Source organism: Cynocephalus volans, chromosome 7 (genome assembly GCF_027409185.1).
Source record: "Cynocephalus volans isolate mCynVol1 chromosome 7, mCynVol1.pri, whole genome shotgun sequence".
NCBI lineage: Eukaryota > Metazoa > Chordata > Mammalia > Dermoptera > Cynocephalidae > Cynocephalus > Cynocephalus volans.
Window position 1 is genome coordinate 78,942,329 of NC_084466.1, and position 14,237 is coordinate 78,956,565.

General features: G+C 40.5%; 1 protein-coding gene across 1 annotated transcript in view; it reads right to left on the reverse strand.

Annotated features, from left to right (window-relative positions):
- Window positions 1-14,237, reverse strand: part of B3GLCT (beta 3-glucosyltransferase) — a 111,580-nt gene that overhangs the window by 45,882 nt on the left and 51,461 nt on the right. Inside the window, exons 8-10 of the mRNA XM_063102841.1 lie at window positions 8,270-8,333; window positions 3,015-3,134; window positions 1,866-1,935 (exon numbers count right to left, since the gene is read on the reverse strand). Of these exons, the coding sequence (XP_062958911.1) occupies window positions 1,866-1,935; window positions 3,015-3,134; window positions 8,270-8,333 (254 nt within the window). The remainder of the gene's footprint in view (window positions 1-1,865; window positions 1,936-3,014; window positions 3,135-8,269; window positions 8,334-14,237) is intronic.

Here is a 14,237-nt window from a genome sequence, read left to right on the forward strand (position 1 = left end):
TCATTATCGGCAGGGAGTCATGCCCACTGCTGGTCTGGCTGATGCAATGGCCTGGCTAGGGGTTCTGTGCCCAGTCTATCTGGCTGGTGCAATGGCTACAGTAGCAGCAGCCACACTGCACGTGACTATGATGGGGATCCCACACATAACAGGACCAGCTGGTGAGGCGGCTTGGGCAGGGGACCCATGTACAGCTGGGTTGGCTGGTGAGGTGGTGTGGACGGCCCCTGGCAATGGCCACTGCACTGCAAGCAGATGGGTCTCACACACAGCCAGGCTGGCCAGTGAGGTGGCTTGGGCAGGGGTCCTGACTGCAGCTGGTCTTGCTTATACGGCTATGTGGAAGGTCCTTGGCAATGGCCACTGTACTGCAGGCAGCAGCAAGAGGTCCCACCTCCAGACGGAGTTGATACTGCTTAAACATTAGCAGGGGTTCCGACACCCAGCCGGTCCTGCTGATGTGATGGCCATGGCAGCAGCAGCTGAACTGCACACAACTACCACCACTATGGCAGCAGACCTGCAAGAAGCTGAGCTGGCTGTTGAGGCTGCTTCGGTGGGGGTCCCACGTGGTTGGTCTGCCTGGTGCAGGGGTGTGGGAGGGGATCCTGTGCACATCTGGCCTGGTTGAAGCTGTAGCACCAGTTAGGATGGCTTCCAGCAACAGCAGCAGCTGGAGTTGCATTACAGGTGACAGCAGCGTGGGATAGGGCAAAACTCACAGTGGGAAGGCAGGCGACAGTCCGATGTCCTGACAACGTCACCAGCAAGTGCAATGCTGGTAGCGGTGGCCTTGTTCTGGTCATCTTCTGTGGGAGAAATGTGCCCTGGGTTTCTCTAGCCTGCCGTCTTCCCACAATTTGATTATAACCAGATTTTAATTGATGTTGATGTCTTAGAAAATACTATAATCCCAAATTACAGTAGTCTTTTATTTATAAAATATCTTCCCTTTACAATATAATTTGTATATATCATATTATCACATAAGTATATAAATGAACCTCCCCCATAGCTCCAATCCCACAAAAATGACAGCTGGTTTAGAAATCTTTCCTACATAAATATCACACCCTTGGTGAAAGCAAGTCTTTTCATGGAAAAAAATTAAAATGTGCTAAAATTAGAAAATGCGAAAGACTGCCTAATTTTCAATTTCAGAAAAGTGCTGCTTGAAATAAGGTGAACAAAGAGGAAAATCATGTCTATATCGAGAATAGGCTTTTTAAAAAAACACTGTCACCATAACTTAACAGAATTCTGTAATGACACCAAAAACTTGAATAAAAACAACATTCCTCTGCATGCCAGGATTTCCTTATGAAAGGACCAATGTTTCTAAGGCAGCTTTTCCAAACTTTTCTCCAAAATATCTACTTGTGAGCAAATATATATCTTTATTTAAAAGTTCCAGTGGGTGCATTTGAAATAAATATAAAAACGAGAAACGGTATCCAAGAAACATTCTTTGTTGTCATTCCGTTACCTTGAAATCCCCTCTAATATTCTCCATATGGTTCAGAGACTGTATGCACATAATAGGACAGTGGTTCACAAAATGGATTGCTATTCACATAGTGTCTCCAAGATTGCCACAGCTGAGCTTTTCCATTTCCAATTTAGAATACTGCTGTAAACAGTTTTTAGAAGGGCTATGACAACGCACATTTCAATACAAAATTGTCCTTCCTAACTGATCTTGTTGATTGAAGTGGCATGATGAGGAATACTAATTAATTAACTTCTTTCACTTCAACATTCTATCTGTCATTGTCCCTCTCTTGCATTTAGAACTGTTTTGTACTTTTTTAAAAAGGCAGTTTGGATTTTAAAAGTTCAATAAAAATAAATAACCCAAAACATACTTCTGTCACCATGAAATTTCTTGCATGTTTTTACTGCAACAAAAATATCTTCCTTCTTCACTGGCTTTCCCTAAAAAACAAGAAAAAAATATATGAATATATGAGTCAGCATTCCCTTAACTTCACACCCACATTAGATGTCGCATGCTCTTGAGTACAACAGAAGATGTAAAGGCGACACATGCAGGGACTTGACAACAACACACCCTTCAGTTGTTTCATGGGAGGGGGTGTTCTGACTGTTTTAGTACCTGTCTCAGGTCTGGAATGATATGCAATCCTGCCTCCTACATCATCTGGGGCTAGTTTACAATCACTCCTAACCACAGCTTTGTCATGTCAATAAAGGCACTAGGAGGGACATTAAAAAGCAAGCAAGTTAAATGTCTAGAAAGACTGATTTTCCTCCTGAGGGACTGCAAACATTACAGATTCCCTCCCACTGCCGTACTCTGTTGTGTTTTGCTGTGTGTGTGTATGTGTATACATTTATTTTTTAAATTGCACACACAGAAGAAAAATAACAGGAAACATCTGATGTTGGTGAACATAGTTTCCCTCATGACAAGGAACTGCTAACAACCTAGTGAGTTCAGAGTCTTCAAGTGCATCCAGGAGACCAAAGTTCTGCCATACGAGTGAGCTCATTCTGGAAGTTCTGGAGAGTCTCAGGTAAGAAAGATCAAAGGCAGAGTCACCTGCTAAGGGAGTAAAGGGGGTGGACTTGTGGAGAAGGCTTAGGTGTCACAGAAAATGTTTGAAATCACCTTTCTGGGAAATGTAATAAAAATTCCAATCAACACATGCTATATCATCAACAAAAGAAATGACTGGGCACACTGATTCTAAACAGCAGTGGCAGGCGGTACCTCACAAAGGCTCTGGGGTGACAGGGTGCTGGTCATAACCTTCACTTCTCTTAGCCCTGAGCAAGTACTCAGCTTCCAGTTGCCTCTCTTTCCTCACATGCAAGGTGGGGTGACAACAGCACCTACCTTTGTCATTGCTAGAGACGTAATATATAGTTCTTACCAGGTACAGGGCAAGTGTTGTTGGGCTTTTTTTAGTATGTGAAGTGCTAGGACAACACTATGCACAGCATGCAAATTTTCCTTTGATATGCAAGTTACTTTTTCTTCTATTACTTACACAAAGTGGTAGAAAAGAATGGAATGTGGTAGCACAGTAGGAGTCTGTCCTGTCTGTACAAAACTCAGGCACTGGGGTAAGGGGAGGTCCTCCGCCCTTGTCCCAGATGTAGAGGGCAATCTGTCGCAAGACAGGAGATTGGCAATGAAGAAGGAGCTCAACCAACACTTTGTACTTTATAACGAAGTATAAAATACATCAAGGGAGAACATACCTTCTATAGACAGTATTAGACTGAGCCATGTCAACGTGTCAACATTCAACAGGGTTGTTTTGTTTTAAAACTAAAAAATGGTAATTCCATATGAATCAACCTAATCTTTTATTAACAATTAAGTATGAATCAATATTCTGACCTCCAAAAACTCCAAAATTGTCAATAAGCAATTTCAGGAAGGAACACATTCTAAAACATCACAGAGAAATGTAAGAAAATATTATCATGGCTGTTTTCCTGCAGAATGGTAATTACGTAGCCTGAATGACTCTCCACAAATATCTAAAAATGCTAGATAAAGTGTCTTTAAAATCATTTTAAACATATTGCTCAGTTGGTACAAAAATGTGGAAGCTGTGAGAACAAAAATGTGAAAGTGAGAACCTGGGAAAAAGGGCACCGGGGTGGTTTTCCACCGTGGGCGCTGGCTGGGTCCCGGTGACGCTGAGTTTCTGAGAGTGACAAGACAGAGGCCTATGGCCGCCTGAGGTGGGGCATGGCCAACAGCAACCCCACAGAAAGCTGGGACCTTGCACCTGGATGGAAGGGAAACGTCATCTCCAAATCTCCTCTGCGATCTTGTAACCAAAAGCCAGGCCTCCCTAACGTGTGTCACCTACGAGGTCCCAAAACACCTCAAGCAGAGAAATTTAAAGTAGCCCCAAGTCAGTATAATCTGCCAGCAGCAGGCAGAAGCTAATGTAAGTCCTTACCCACAACCTTAATATAGGCCTCAGAGGACTTTTCCAAAGGCACAAGAGTACTCAGAGAAAAATCACAAAAGTGCAAAAAAAAGAGAATGAACAAGAAGACCAGCACACACAATTTAATCAGACTCAAGAGACTTCAGCTACTGAATTATCAGATTATAAAATTACTATATTTAATATATTTTTATAAAGAAGAGAAAAAGTTTAAAACATGAGCAAAATTATTTTTTAAAAAGATTATACATCAGACTCAAGAGACTTCAGCCACTGAATTATCAGATTATAAAATTACTATATTTAATATATTTTTATAAAGAAGAGAAAAAGTTTAAAACATGAGCAAAATTATTTTTTAAAAAGATTATACATCAGACTCAAGAGACTTCAGCCACTGAATTATCAGATTATAAAATTACTATATTTAATATATTTTTATAAAGAAGAGAAAAAGTTTAAAACATGAGCAAAATTATTTTTTAAAAAGATTATACATCAGACTCAAGAGACTTCAGCCACTGAATTATCAGATTATAAAATTACTATATTTAATATATTTTTATAAAGAAGAGAAAAAGTTTAAAACATGAGCAAAATTATTTTTTAAAAAGATTATACAAAACAAGCAAATTTGAAAAATAACTGAATAGAACTCCTAGAAATGAAAAATATAATAATTAGAATGAAAAATTTAATGGTTAGGGTAAATAACATTAGACACAGATGAATAAAAAAGTAGGAACTAAAGAGTGAAGCTTCCAAAATTATCTAAAAGGTAGCACAAGAAATAGAAATGGAAGAGTGAAGTTCATACCTCTAGCGTACTTCTAGAGTTCCAGGAGGACGTAACAGAGAGAGTAGGGATGAAAAAATAATTGAAAAGATAATAGATGAGAATTTTCAAAAATTGCTTAACAATACTATTATAGAAAGACCCAATGAATCCTAAGCAAGATTACAAAAAACAGTCTACACCTAGACATGTTCCAATGAAACTGCAGAACACGAAAAACAAAGAATATTAAAAGCAGGCAGAAAAATGACAGATTACGCACAAAGGAACCGTACTAGACTGAGAACTGATTTCTCAACACCACAGCAGTAACAGAGGCCAGAGCACAGTGGAATCACACCACTCTGATGAGAGAAGATGACTGAACACTCTAGAATCGTATGCATGATAGAACTATGCTTTAAGAACAAAGTTGAAATAAATATTTTTAAAGAAACAAAAAAACTCAGAGAACGTGCCACTTCACTAAGGGAATTTCTAAAGATGTACTTTAGGAAGAATAAAAAGATCCCAGTTAGAAGATCCAAGAAGCAAGATGAAACAGTCAGCAAAGATACTGGCAAACACATAATGAAGCTTATATGAGTGTTAACTGTATAAAGTAGTAATAATAGCTAAGTTTCAGGGGGGACAAAAAGAGAATAAAAATATTGAACAACAATAGCACGTAAATTGGGAGTGGGATATCAGAGTAGAAGTATGTTAAGAACCTTGATTTTTCTGGATACTGATTAATTAGCTATAGTTAGGTTAAGAATGCATGTTAAAATATTTAAAATAACCAATAAAGTATAGACATACAGATTGAACAGCCAAAATAGTAGAGAAGTAAAAATATAGATTAAAGGGAAAAAAAATCAAATAGAAGTCAAAGAAGTTCTAAAAAGAAAAACAGACAGAAAATGGGGGTAGAAAAGGATAAATAAAGTAATAGACATCAATTCAAATACTATACTAGTTATCACAATCAATGTAAATGTAAATTTGCTATTTAGTTATCAAACACAGGGAAAAAAAAGACATGTTCTCTTTAAAAGAGACATATCTAAAAGATAATGACATAAAAGGGTTGAAAGAAAAAGATAAAAAACGATTATGTGGCAAATACCAAAAGAAAACTAGTATAGAAAGTCATGTGAACAAAACAAACATTAAGATGAAAAGCATCACTAGAGATAAAGGTAAGTTCACTAAGAGGACGTAACAATCCTAAACCTGTTTGCAGGTAACTAACATAGCCTCAGAGTATAAAGGGCAAGAGCGGCAGTTCCACAAGGAGAAATGGTCAATCCACCATCACTGTGCAAGATTTCCACCTTCCTCCCCTAGCAAATGATAAACCAAGCAGATAAAACAAAAGAAGAATGAAGGAATGAAGGAATAAAGCAGTGAAGGCAGGAAAGAAAGAAGTATCTGAAGCACGCAATATAAAGAGAATATTATACCCTCCAAATTAAAGAATATATACCCTTTTCCCCATTTATGAAAACTGAACATGAACTAGGCCATAAAGTAAGCCTAAAAATATTCCAAATGACTGTTATATAGACTACAATAAAACCAAGTTAGAAATAAATAACAAAAACACAAATATATTGGTGACAATGAAAAATGTATTTTTTTTTTTTTTTTTTGTCTTTTTGTGACCGGCCGCACCGCACTCAGCCAGTGAGCGCACCGGCCATCCTTATATAGGATCCGAACCCGCGGCGGGAGCACTGCTGTGCTCCCAGCACCATACTCTCCTGAGTGCGCCACGGGGTCAGCCCCAAAATGTATTTTTTTAAAGTGGGTCACAGTCAAAAAAAAGTTTAAAAACCTTGCCTTAGAGAAACTCTTGCACATGATCACCATGACACACATCTAAAATATTCATAGAGGCAATGATGTCATAGCAAAACACCAGGAGCAACTCGGAAGCCTACTAACAGGAAAATGGACAAACAACTTGTGACATGGCCAGTAGAAGAGACTGCTATTGAAAGTGAAGACAATTAGAGCAGCATGATGAGTCTCCAATTAGAACAATTTCACAGTGCAATTCTGTTTGTATAAAGTCCAAAAGGAGGCAAAACTACGTAATACATTATTCAGAAATAAAATCATGTGTCATAAAATACGAAGAGAAGTAAGAGAGAGAAAGAGAATTCAAAAGTATTTACTCTGGGGACACCAAAGGGGACCAACACTAGGGAGAAGCAGACAGGTAGCCTCAAGGTGACTGCTAATGTTCTCTCTTTTAAACCAGGTGGGCTACACAGGTATGTTGTTCATTTGATCTTTATGCCTTTCACATATGTTAGAAATACTCCTTTGCATGTATTCAAAACTTAATAGAGTCCCAAACCTGGGGATCTCGGTTTGAGAGATGACAATATGAGAGGTGACTTTTCATTAAACACATCTAGGCAGACCCTGGTTATCAACAAGTCATTCTTTCCTTTCTGTCGAACAATGATTTTTTAAAACGTATATTTCTCCTCAAATAGGCTGTTTCATCATTTCAAAATAAGGAGTTAAAAAGTCTTGTGTGTGTCCGTTTTGCTCTTAGAAGGCTGCCAGCACTGTTGGACTGAATTACATGTCAAAATTCACCTCAGTGTCCTAAGATACAGATTCCTGCACAGAGTGAGAGGCAAGTCTGTCTCAGGCAGTCAGATATGCCCATGAATGAAATGCAAAAATGGGCCTTTTTAATGATGATTCGAGAATAATGATGGAATACCTGCCGCCTGCCTCCAGTATAACTGATCACAGATGTCCAATAAATACCAACAAAACCAGGGGTGCCATGGTGGCCTGCCTGAGACCAATCAGCTCAATTCTGTTCCAGGGAGCCAAACACAACAAAGGTATTTTGTTCGACTGCTAACAAAATACCACAGACTGGGTGGCTTATAAACAACAAAAACTTATTTCTCACAGTTCTGCGGGCTGTAAAGTCCAAGATTAAGGTGCTGGTAGATTCAGTGTCTGGCGAGTGCCCGCTTCCCAGTTCATAGATGGCGCTTTCTCCCTGTATCCTCACATGGTGGAAGGGTGAGGGGGCTCCCATGGGTCTCTCCTATAAGGGCATAATCCCATTCATGAGGGCTCTACCCTCATGACCTAATCACTTCCCAAATACCCAACCTCCTAATACCATCACCTTGGGGATTAGGTTTCAACATATAATTTTGGGGGGGGACACAGACATTCAGTCTACAGTAGCATATGTACAACCAAAGTGCCCAGTAAGACAAGAAGTACTTTAAACGACACTTGCGAGTTTTTAGAAAACCACCTCTGGACTCATCCGCCTAGCTTAAAAACAAAGAACGATGACTCACAAAACACAGTTTCTTTTCCTGTTCCTTCTCCACCTCCAATGCAAATGAGCTTAAAACAGAAGAACCTAATTCACTGGACTGCTGTGAAGTTACCTCAGTGAGATGGATGTGGGTGGGGGGGTGTTGTTAGGGAATCCAAAACACCTTTTGCATCAGAAGACACGAATTCTTCATTACTAAGACTTTTAACCAAACGAAACATGACATACCTCATGTTTTAAATCTATTGTAAAGTCGGATTTCAGGGATTCACTCTTTAACCTCTTGGTAAGCCTAGAAAATAGAGATAATTTAATTTTTTTTTTAACCAAAAAGTGTCAAACAAGAATAACACATTCTTGAGACTTTCTAATGAGTGAAAACAGATAAAAATACAAATTTTAAGACAAAAATAAGAATTTAATTTCCTTGAGGGAAAGGACTGAAAATGCAATGGTTTGTTGATCAATAAATGAAAGGAACACTTGTTCCAAACGCAGCATTCACAATTTCAACATCTGCCAAATAACGTAAAATACTACAAAATGCCTTGACAAAAGAAGCCATGAAGTCTGTTGATTCCTGACCATCCTCACACTAAATAACAGCAGAGAAAGAAAAAGAAAAGAAAAAATGCGCTTGACAGAAAAACAAAAGTTGCTACTTTTTGTCTCCTGGTTTTAATAACCTCAATGAATTATATGTTGTGGGGTTTTCCGGGGGTGGGGGGGAGGCATGTGGTTTTGGGGAAGAACAACAATTTTATTGGAAGTCATTTTCCTGTTTTGAAAAACCTTCAGTAGCTCCTTTCCCATGTAGATTAAAGCCCCAAACTCCTGCGCCAGCCTTGTGAGCCCCCCACCCCCGCGACTTAGTACCCACTGGCCACACCCCCTCCGTGTTCAGATGCCTGTACCCAACTTTTACTTAGCAAACTTTTCTTCTTCAAGACCAAAGTCAAGGGCACTTTGCTGTGGAACTTGCCCCCCAGAATAAACAGAAGCTTCCTTTGCTCCCACAGAACAAGGCACAGCCCTGTTAGGTTCATCACATGCATTAACATCTGTTAGTACACATCCCTCTCTGTGCTATTTCTTTGTTTTGCCAGCACTGTCCATACCTAGCCAAAATGAGCACTCCCTGAGCTCACTCACCTCAATGAATGAAGGCAATATATTCCTTGATTGCAAGCTGACTGAGGTAGAATTACACAATTTCAAGATCACTGAAATACCATACAGTTCTATATTTGTTTACAGAGCTGAAGACTAGAGTATCGGTTTCGATTACAAACCTCCTCTTACATATTTTTACTATAAAGAAATCATGATTTAAAAAGTGTAGTAATGAGTTTCAAAAAATTTTACTGAGTTTTTAAATACATCTTAGTCTGATTGGGCCACAAAAGATTTATTTAAAAATTTACTTCTCATTAGAAGAAAGATAAAGAGGACAGACACAGGGTACGATTTACGTTTAGTTATAAAGCATTTGTGTCATAGTTGATACTAATGTAGCTTGATAGCAGGTAGCACCAAAAGAAGCCTCACGTATTATCTGTCCTATTCTGTTCAATATCTGCCTGTAGATCTGGCGTATGAGTGGGTGAGGACTCAAAAGAGATTATATCCTCAGATGCATTTCTGATACATATTAAGAGAAAAGCATCTGCCCTGGCAAGTGGGATCTTGTCCAATTTGAATTCTGCTCAATTAGAGCCAGTTTTCATAAACAAACTGCATCAAGGTAACTTTGGAATTAGGACTCATGCCATGTGCCTTCAAAATCTGATCAGACCATAAAGCGTAAATACTGACCTCATTCAAACTCCAAAGACAGAAAAAGTTATACCCGGGCTTATTGCCACAGGCAAGGAACGCAGAGTTGTGATCAGAATCCCAGTGGCATGTAACAGCCATACATGCCCCTTCTTAATAGGCAATAAATATCTTTGAATTGTTCTCTTAAACATGCTCTCCATTTTTTGTTTGATTTCTCAAAGTTTCTTTCTAATTCAATTCTTAAACATTTTTCTTGAGGGAAACCTCAAAAGAGAAAAAAGTGAAAACTACTAATAGAATTTCTCTGAGACAATGACTGATGAGAGAAGCAAGCTACTGATGGAAATCTAGATAACATTTGCTAGTGGAAAAACAATGGAGGAAATCAGTAACAGTGTTCTGTAATAACACATATTTGAAGAAATCATCTTATTGGAAATTAATGAGAATTTCTCCAAAGATGCAAGTTTTTTCTTTAATTGATCACGTGGATGGATCACCATGAAATGTTAGGCAGTGTTAATTCGAAACTTATTGACGTGGAATTGCTAGGCCAAAAATATCTTTAGTGGGAAACAGTCTAAAAAAGTGTGTATCATTAAAGGTCTTTAAGTAACCAGTTGTCCTGAAGAAATACTTAAGTAATTGCAAATTGTTGCCCTGTCTATAAAGTGGGTCATAAAGTCAAGGAGAGGAGACAAAGGGGATAAACTTTCCTGTATTGGACACTGTTGGTCACCTATACGATACAGAGTCTCCCTTTCCTTCTTCCTAAACAAATTCTGATTTTGAATTATTATTGAGCCCAACAACTAAATGGGTTTCAGGATTAGAACCTGACTAGTCTGAGCCAACCAAAGCACTGAAATTTTCTGGCAACTGTTAATGGTCCAGGGACTGGTACATGCCTGAAGTTGGCCCAGCCAGACTAAGGATAAGCACTTACCTCCCATGGTTGGGGGAGAGGTTCTCTACTGTTGGACATGAATAGGAAACACGTAACCCTTATTGTTCTGAAACCACCGAAGGAACCAGATTTAGGGTAAATTGATTCTGTGCACTAAGGGCAGGACAGAGAGAGCAAGCCTGGGTCCTCAATAACACTGTTAACCCTTTCATCAACCAACCACAGGCCTCACTTCCTTCTATAGCAATAATATTTCCTTAATTCAGTTTCAGTTGTTTCCTGTCACCTGCATCCAAAAGCATCCTAACTGATATAGCTCCGAATAACAGAAGGAAACCAAGTCAGCACATTAGCTTTGGAACTGGGAGACACCAAACTTTGGTTGATCTTGGGAAGATCCAATTATGGAGCTGATGGGGCTAATGGATGCTTTATGACTCCTTTAGTTCTAAGTATCATACCAACTTCTTGAAGAATAAATAAAAATCTCCTATTAGAAAACCATTTTAAAACATATCTTGGACACGATAGTTGCTATGCCAGATGAATTACACCATTTTATCTGTTTGATTACTTTTCCACATCAGGAGAAAAGAAAATATGGTCTAAGATAGATGGAATTTTAAATTTGGTACTACAGTAGCATCTACATTTTTGTTTTGTTTTGTTTCTGCCCGTAGGAAAAGGGAGGGAAGGGACAAGACCTTGGACACTAGTTCACTAAAACCATTCTACAGTTTCGTGGTCAATGTTCAGTGTTGTGAACAGCAGATGACGCTGAATGCAGCTTCTCAGGTGCCTCGTTCCTCTATCATGCTGGAGTTATGGGAGAAGTACTAGGTATTTTTCTAAACTTTGTGCAAAAGATTAGCCTCTTGGCCCTAATTCCTTTAGCCACAGTTCCCTACTGCTCTGCTCTAAATGTTTACGTCCCCCCCACATTCATATGTTGAAATCCTAATGCCCAAGATGATATTAGGAGGCTGGGCCTTTGGAAGGTGGTTAGGTCATGGGGGCAGAGCCCGAGGGAGCTTGTGTGCCCCTACCACCACGTGAGGACACAGCAAGAAAGTGCTGTCTACAAACCAGGAAGGGGACCCTCACCAGACACCGAATCTGCCAGCACCTTCCTTGATCCTGGATTTCACAGACTCCAGAATTGTGAGAAATAAACTTCTGTCATTAGAAGCCACCTAGTCTATGTTTTGGGGTTTCTTTTCTTTTTTGGTGGCTGGCCATATGATATTTTTTTATAGCAGCTCAAATGGACTAAGACACCTACACATGCTCCTGCAGTGACGAGGCTCTCAGTTCTCTCTCCTACCCCTGTAGAAAATCTTGTTACATTTGAGCAGAAAGGGAGATCTGAGACTCCTAAGGAAGCTGGGCACTTGGCTACCTTCCCTTGTCAACAGATGTGTTCAATGACCTCATAAACATGATGGGGAAGGGAATCATGAGCCTGTGGCCTCCCGTGGAACTGCCTCACAGAGTGCCAGGTAACCCATAACATAAAGTCTCCCCTCAACAAGGCTAACATCTTGGCTAGTGTGCAACCTGCAACCCTGGCTCACAAAGCCCCGGCAGCTAGTCACATGGCGAGCAAGAGAGAGCATGAGAACTGCGGCCAAAGCACATAGTTCACAGACCCAAGAGGTTTTGTAGAACGGGTTTTGCTGTAATGCCAGCAGCCCAAGCAATGAGAGTTGGGCTGGACTGACCTATAAGAGGATACTAGGAGCAAAGACTTGTCCAAGAGAGAACATGTCCATCCGCCTGGTTAAAAAAATAAGTCAAAAGGGAAGAATAAACAGTTATCCTAGTGCTTCACTCAATAAAAAGTGAATTGAACTCAGAATTGAGAAGTCTCCAAGAAGGTCTCTGCTAGAGGAGTGGGGAAATTGTGATGGGAAGAAGGAAGGTGACACTCTCTAGACCACCAGGACTTGCCTTCAGGATGAGAGGTGTCTAGGATCAGAGGGGAGGGATGGAGGAAGGAGCTACACCAGCTTCTGAGAAATGGCTACATCCCAGGGCTTGCTGTATAGGGTCTTCCTAGGTCCACTGGTTTCCTCTTCAGCCCTGGGGGAGGAAGCAGTTGCTGAGCTGACAGCACCTCACAGGCAGCTTAGCTGTGCTCGTTCCCTTCTCGAGGGGTTAGCTGGTCTATGGTGAACAGGAGAGAAACAGGCTTATGAAGAGCTTATAACATCAAGTCAGAGAAATCACGGCCACATGGGACTTCTCCCATGGAGAAATCAGACCAAACCTTTCCACACTATGAAGCATGGTAAAGAGAGAGTGAGGAAGGACTAGAGGAAGACTCCTGTGGCCAGCAGGGAGGAAGAATCCTGAAGGGACAAGGAACAGTGGCTCAGCCTGGGATGTGCTGCTCGCAGACTAAACAAAGGTAGCTGAACTGGCCCCCAAACACAAGGCTGCTGGACACAGTGGAAAAGAGTGTCCCGGGAGCTCCTGGTCTTTAAGCTGCAGCAAACACACACTTACTTAATTTGAGAATATGACCTTAGTCTGTGGAAGGGCAAAACACACTCCCCTCCCCGCTACAGAGAGCAGAGCCAGGCAAAGCAGTAGAGGGTGAAAAAGAAATGACTACCTCTTCCTGTCTCTCGTCCCCTTCCTCCCTGACCTTCCCAAGAATGGAGGGGGGAAACTGTGCAAATCCTCTTAGGCATGCTTGGTACAGGATGGGAGAACAGCATCCCTGGCCAGCAGGCCCAGGACGGGATACGTGGGTCAAGGTTCTTAGGTGCAGACAAAAGAATCCACTTTAGCTAGTTTGAGCATAAAGTACATTTATTAAAGCATATAGATGGCTCACAAAATTACTGGAAAGTCTGAGTAAAGAGACTGTAGGCTAAGATTCCAAGAACAACCCCCAGATTTGCACCACAGAAATAAGTGGCCAAGGAGCTTCAGACTCTGCTGCCCTTGGATAGCTGCTACATCAGGAAGCCACTGTCTCAGCTGCCAACCCCCAAATGACCCTTCCTCTGCCACAACCTCTCAAGGCCAAATTTTCCTACATGCTTGTGTCCTTCCCCACATAACTCAGTTCCCAAAAAGAATACTCACAACACATCTACCTGATAGAACCTACATCACACAGCCATTCCCTACTAGCAAGGAAGGCTAGAAAACAGGGTTTTTGTGACTGCTGCTGTTGTCCAGATTCCACACTGAGAAGGAGGGAATCACACTGCGGGGAACTTTCAAATGTGGAGGGCATACTCAAGAAGCCTCATCCACTACCTTGCATATCTACAATGGGCTAAAAAGTTTTTCAAGACCCCAAATCGTAGAAACAGGATATTTAATATAAAAAGTGATAGAAATCCCTCCATCTCTGAATATATGAAGACCACAAGTGCTTTATCAACTTCCCACTCCCTAAAGAACAAAAAACACATAATAACTAACATGATGTATTCAGACTAAAAAAAGGGCCTGCCAACAACCATATTTCTCCTAAATTACAACTTAATCATC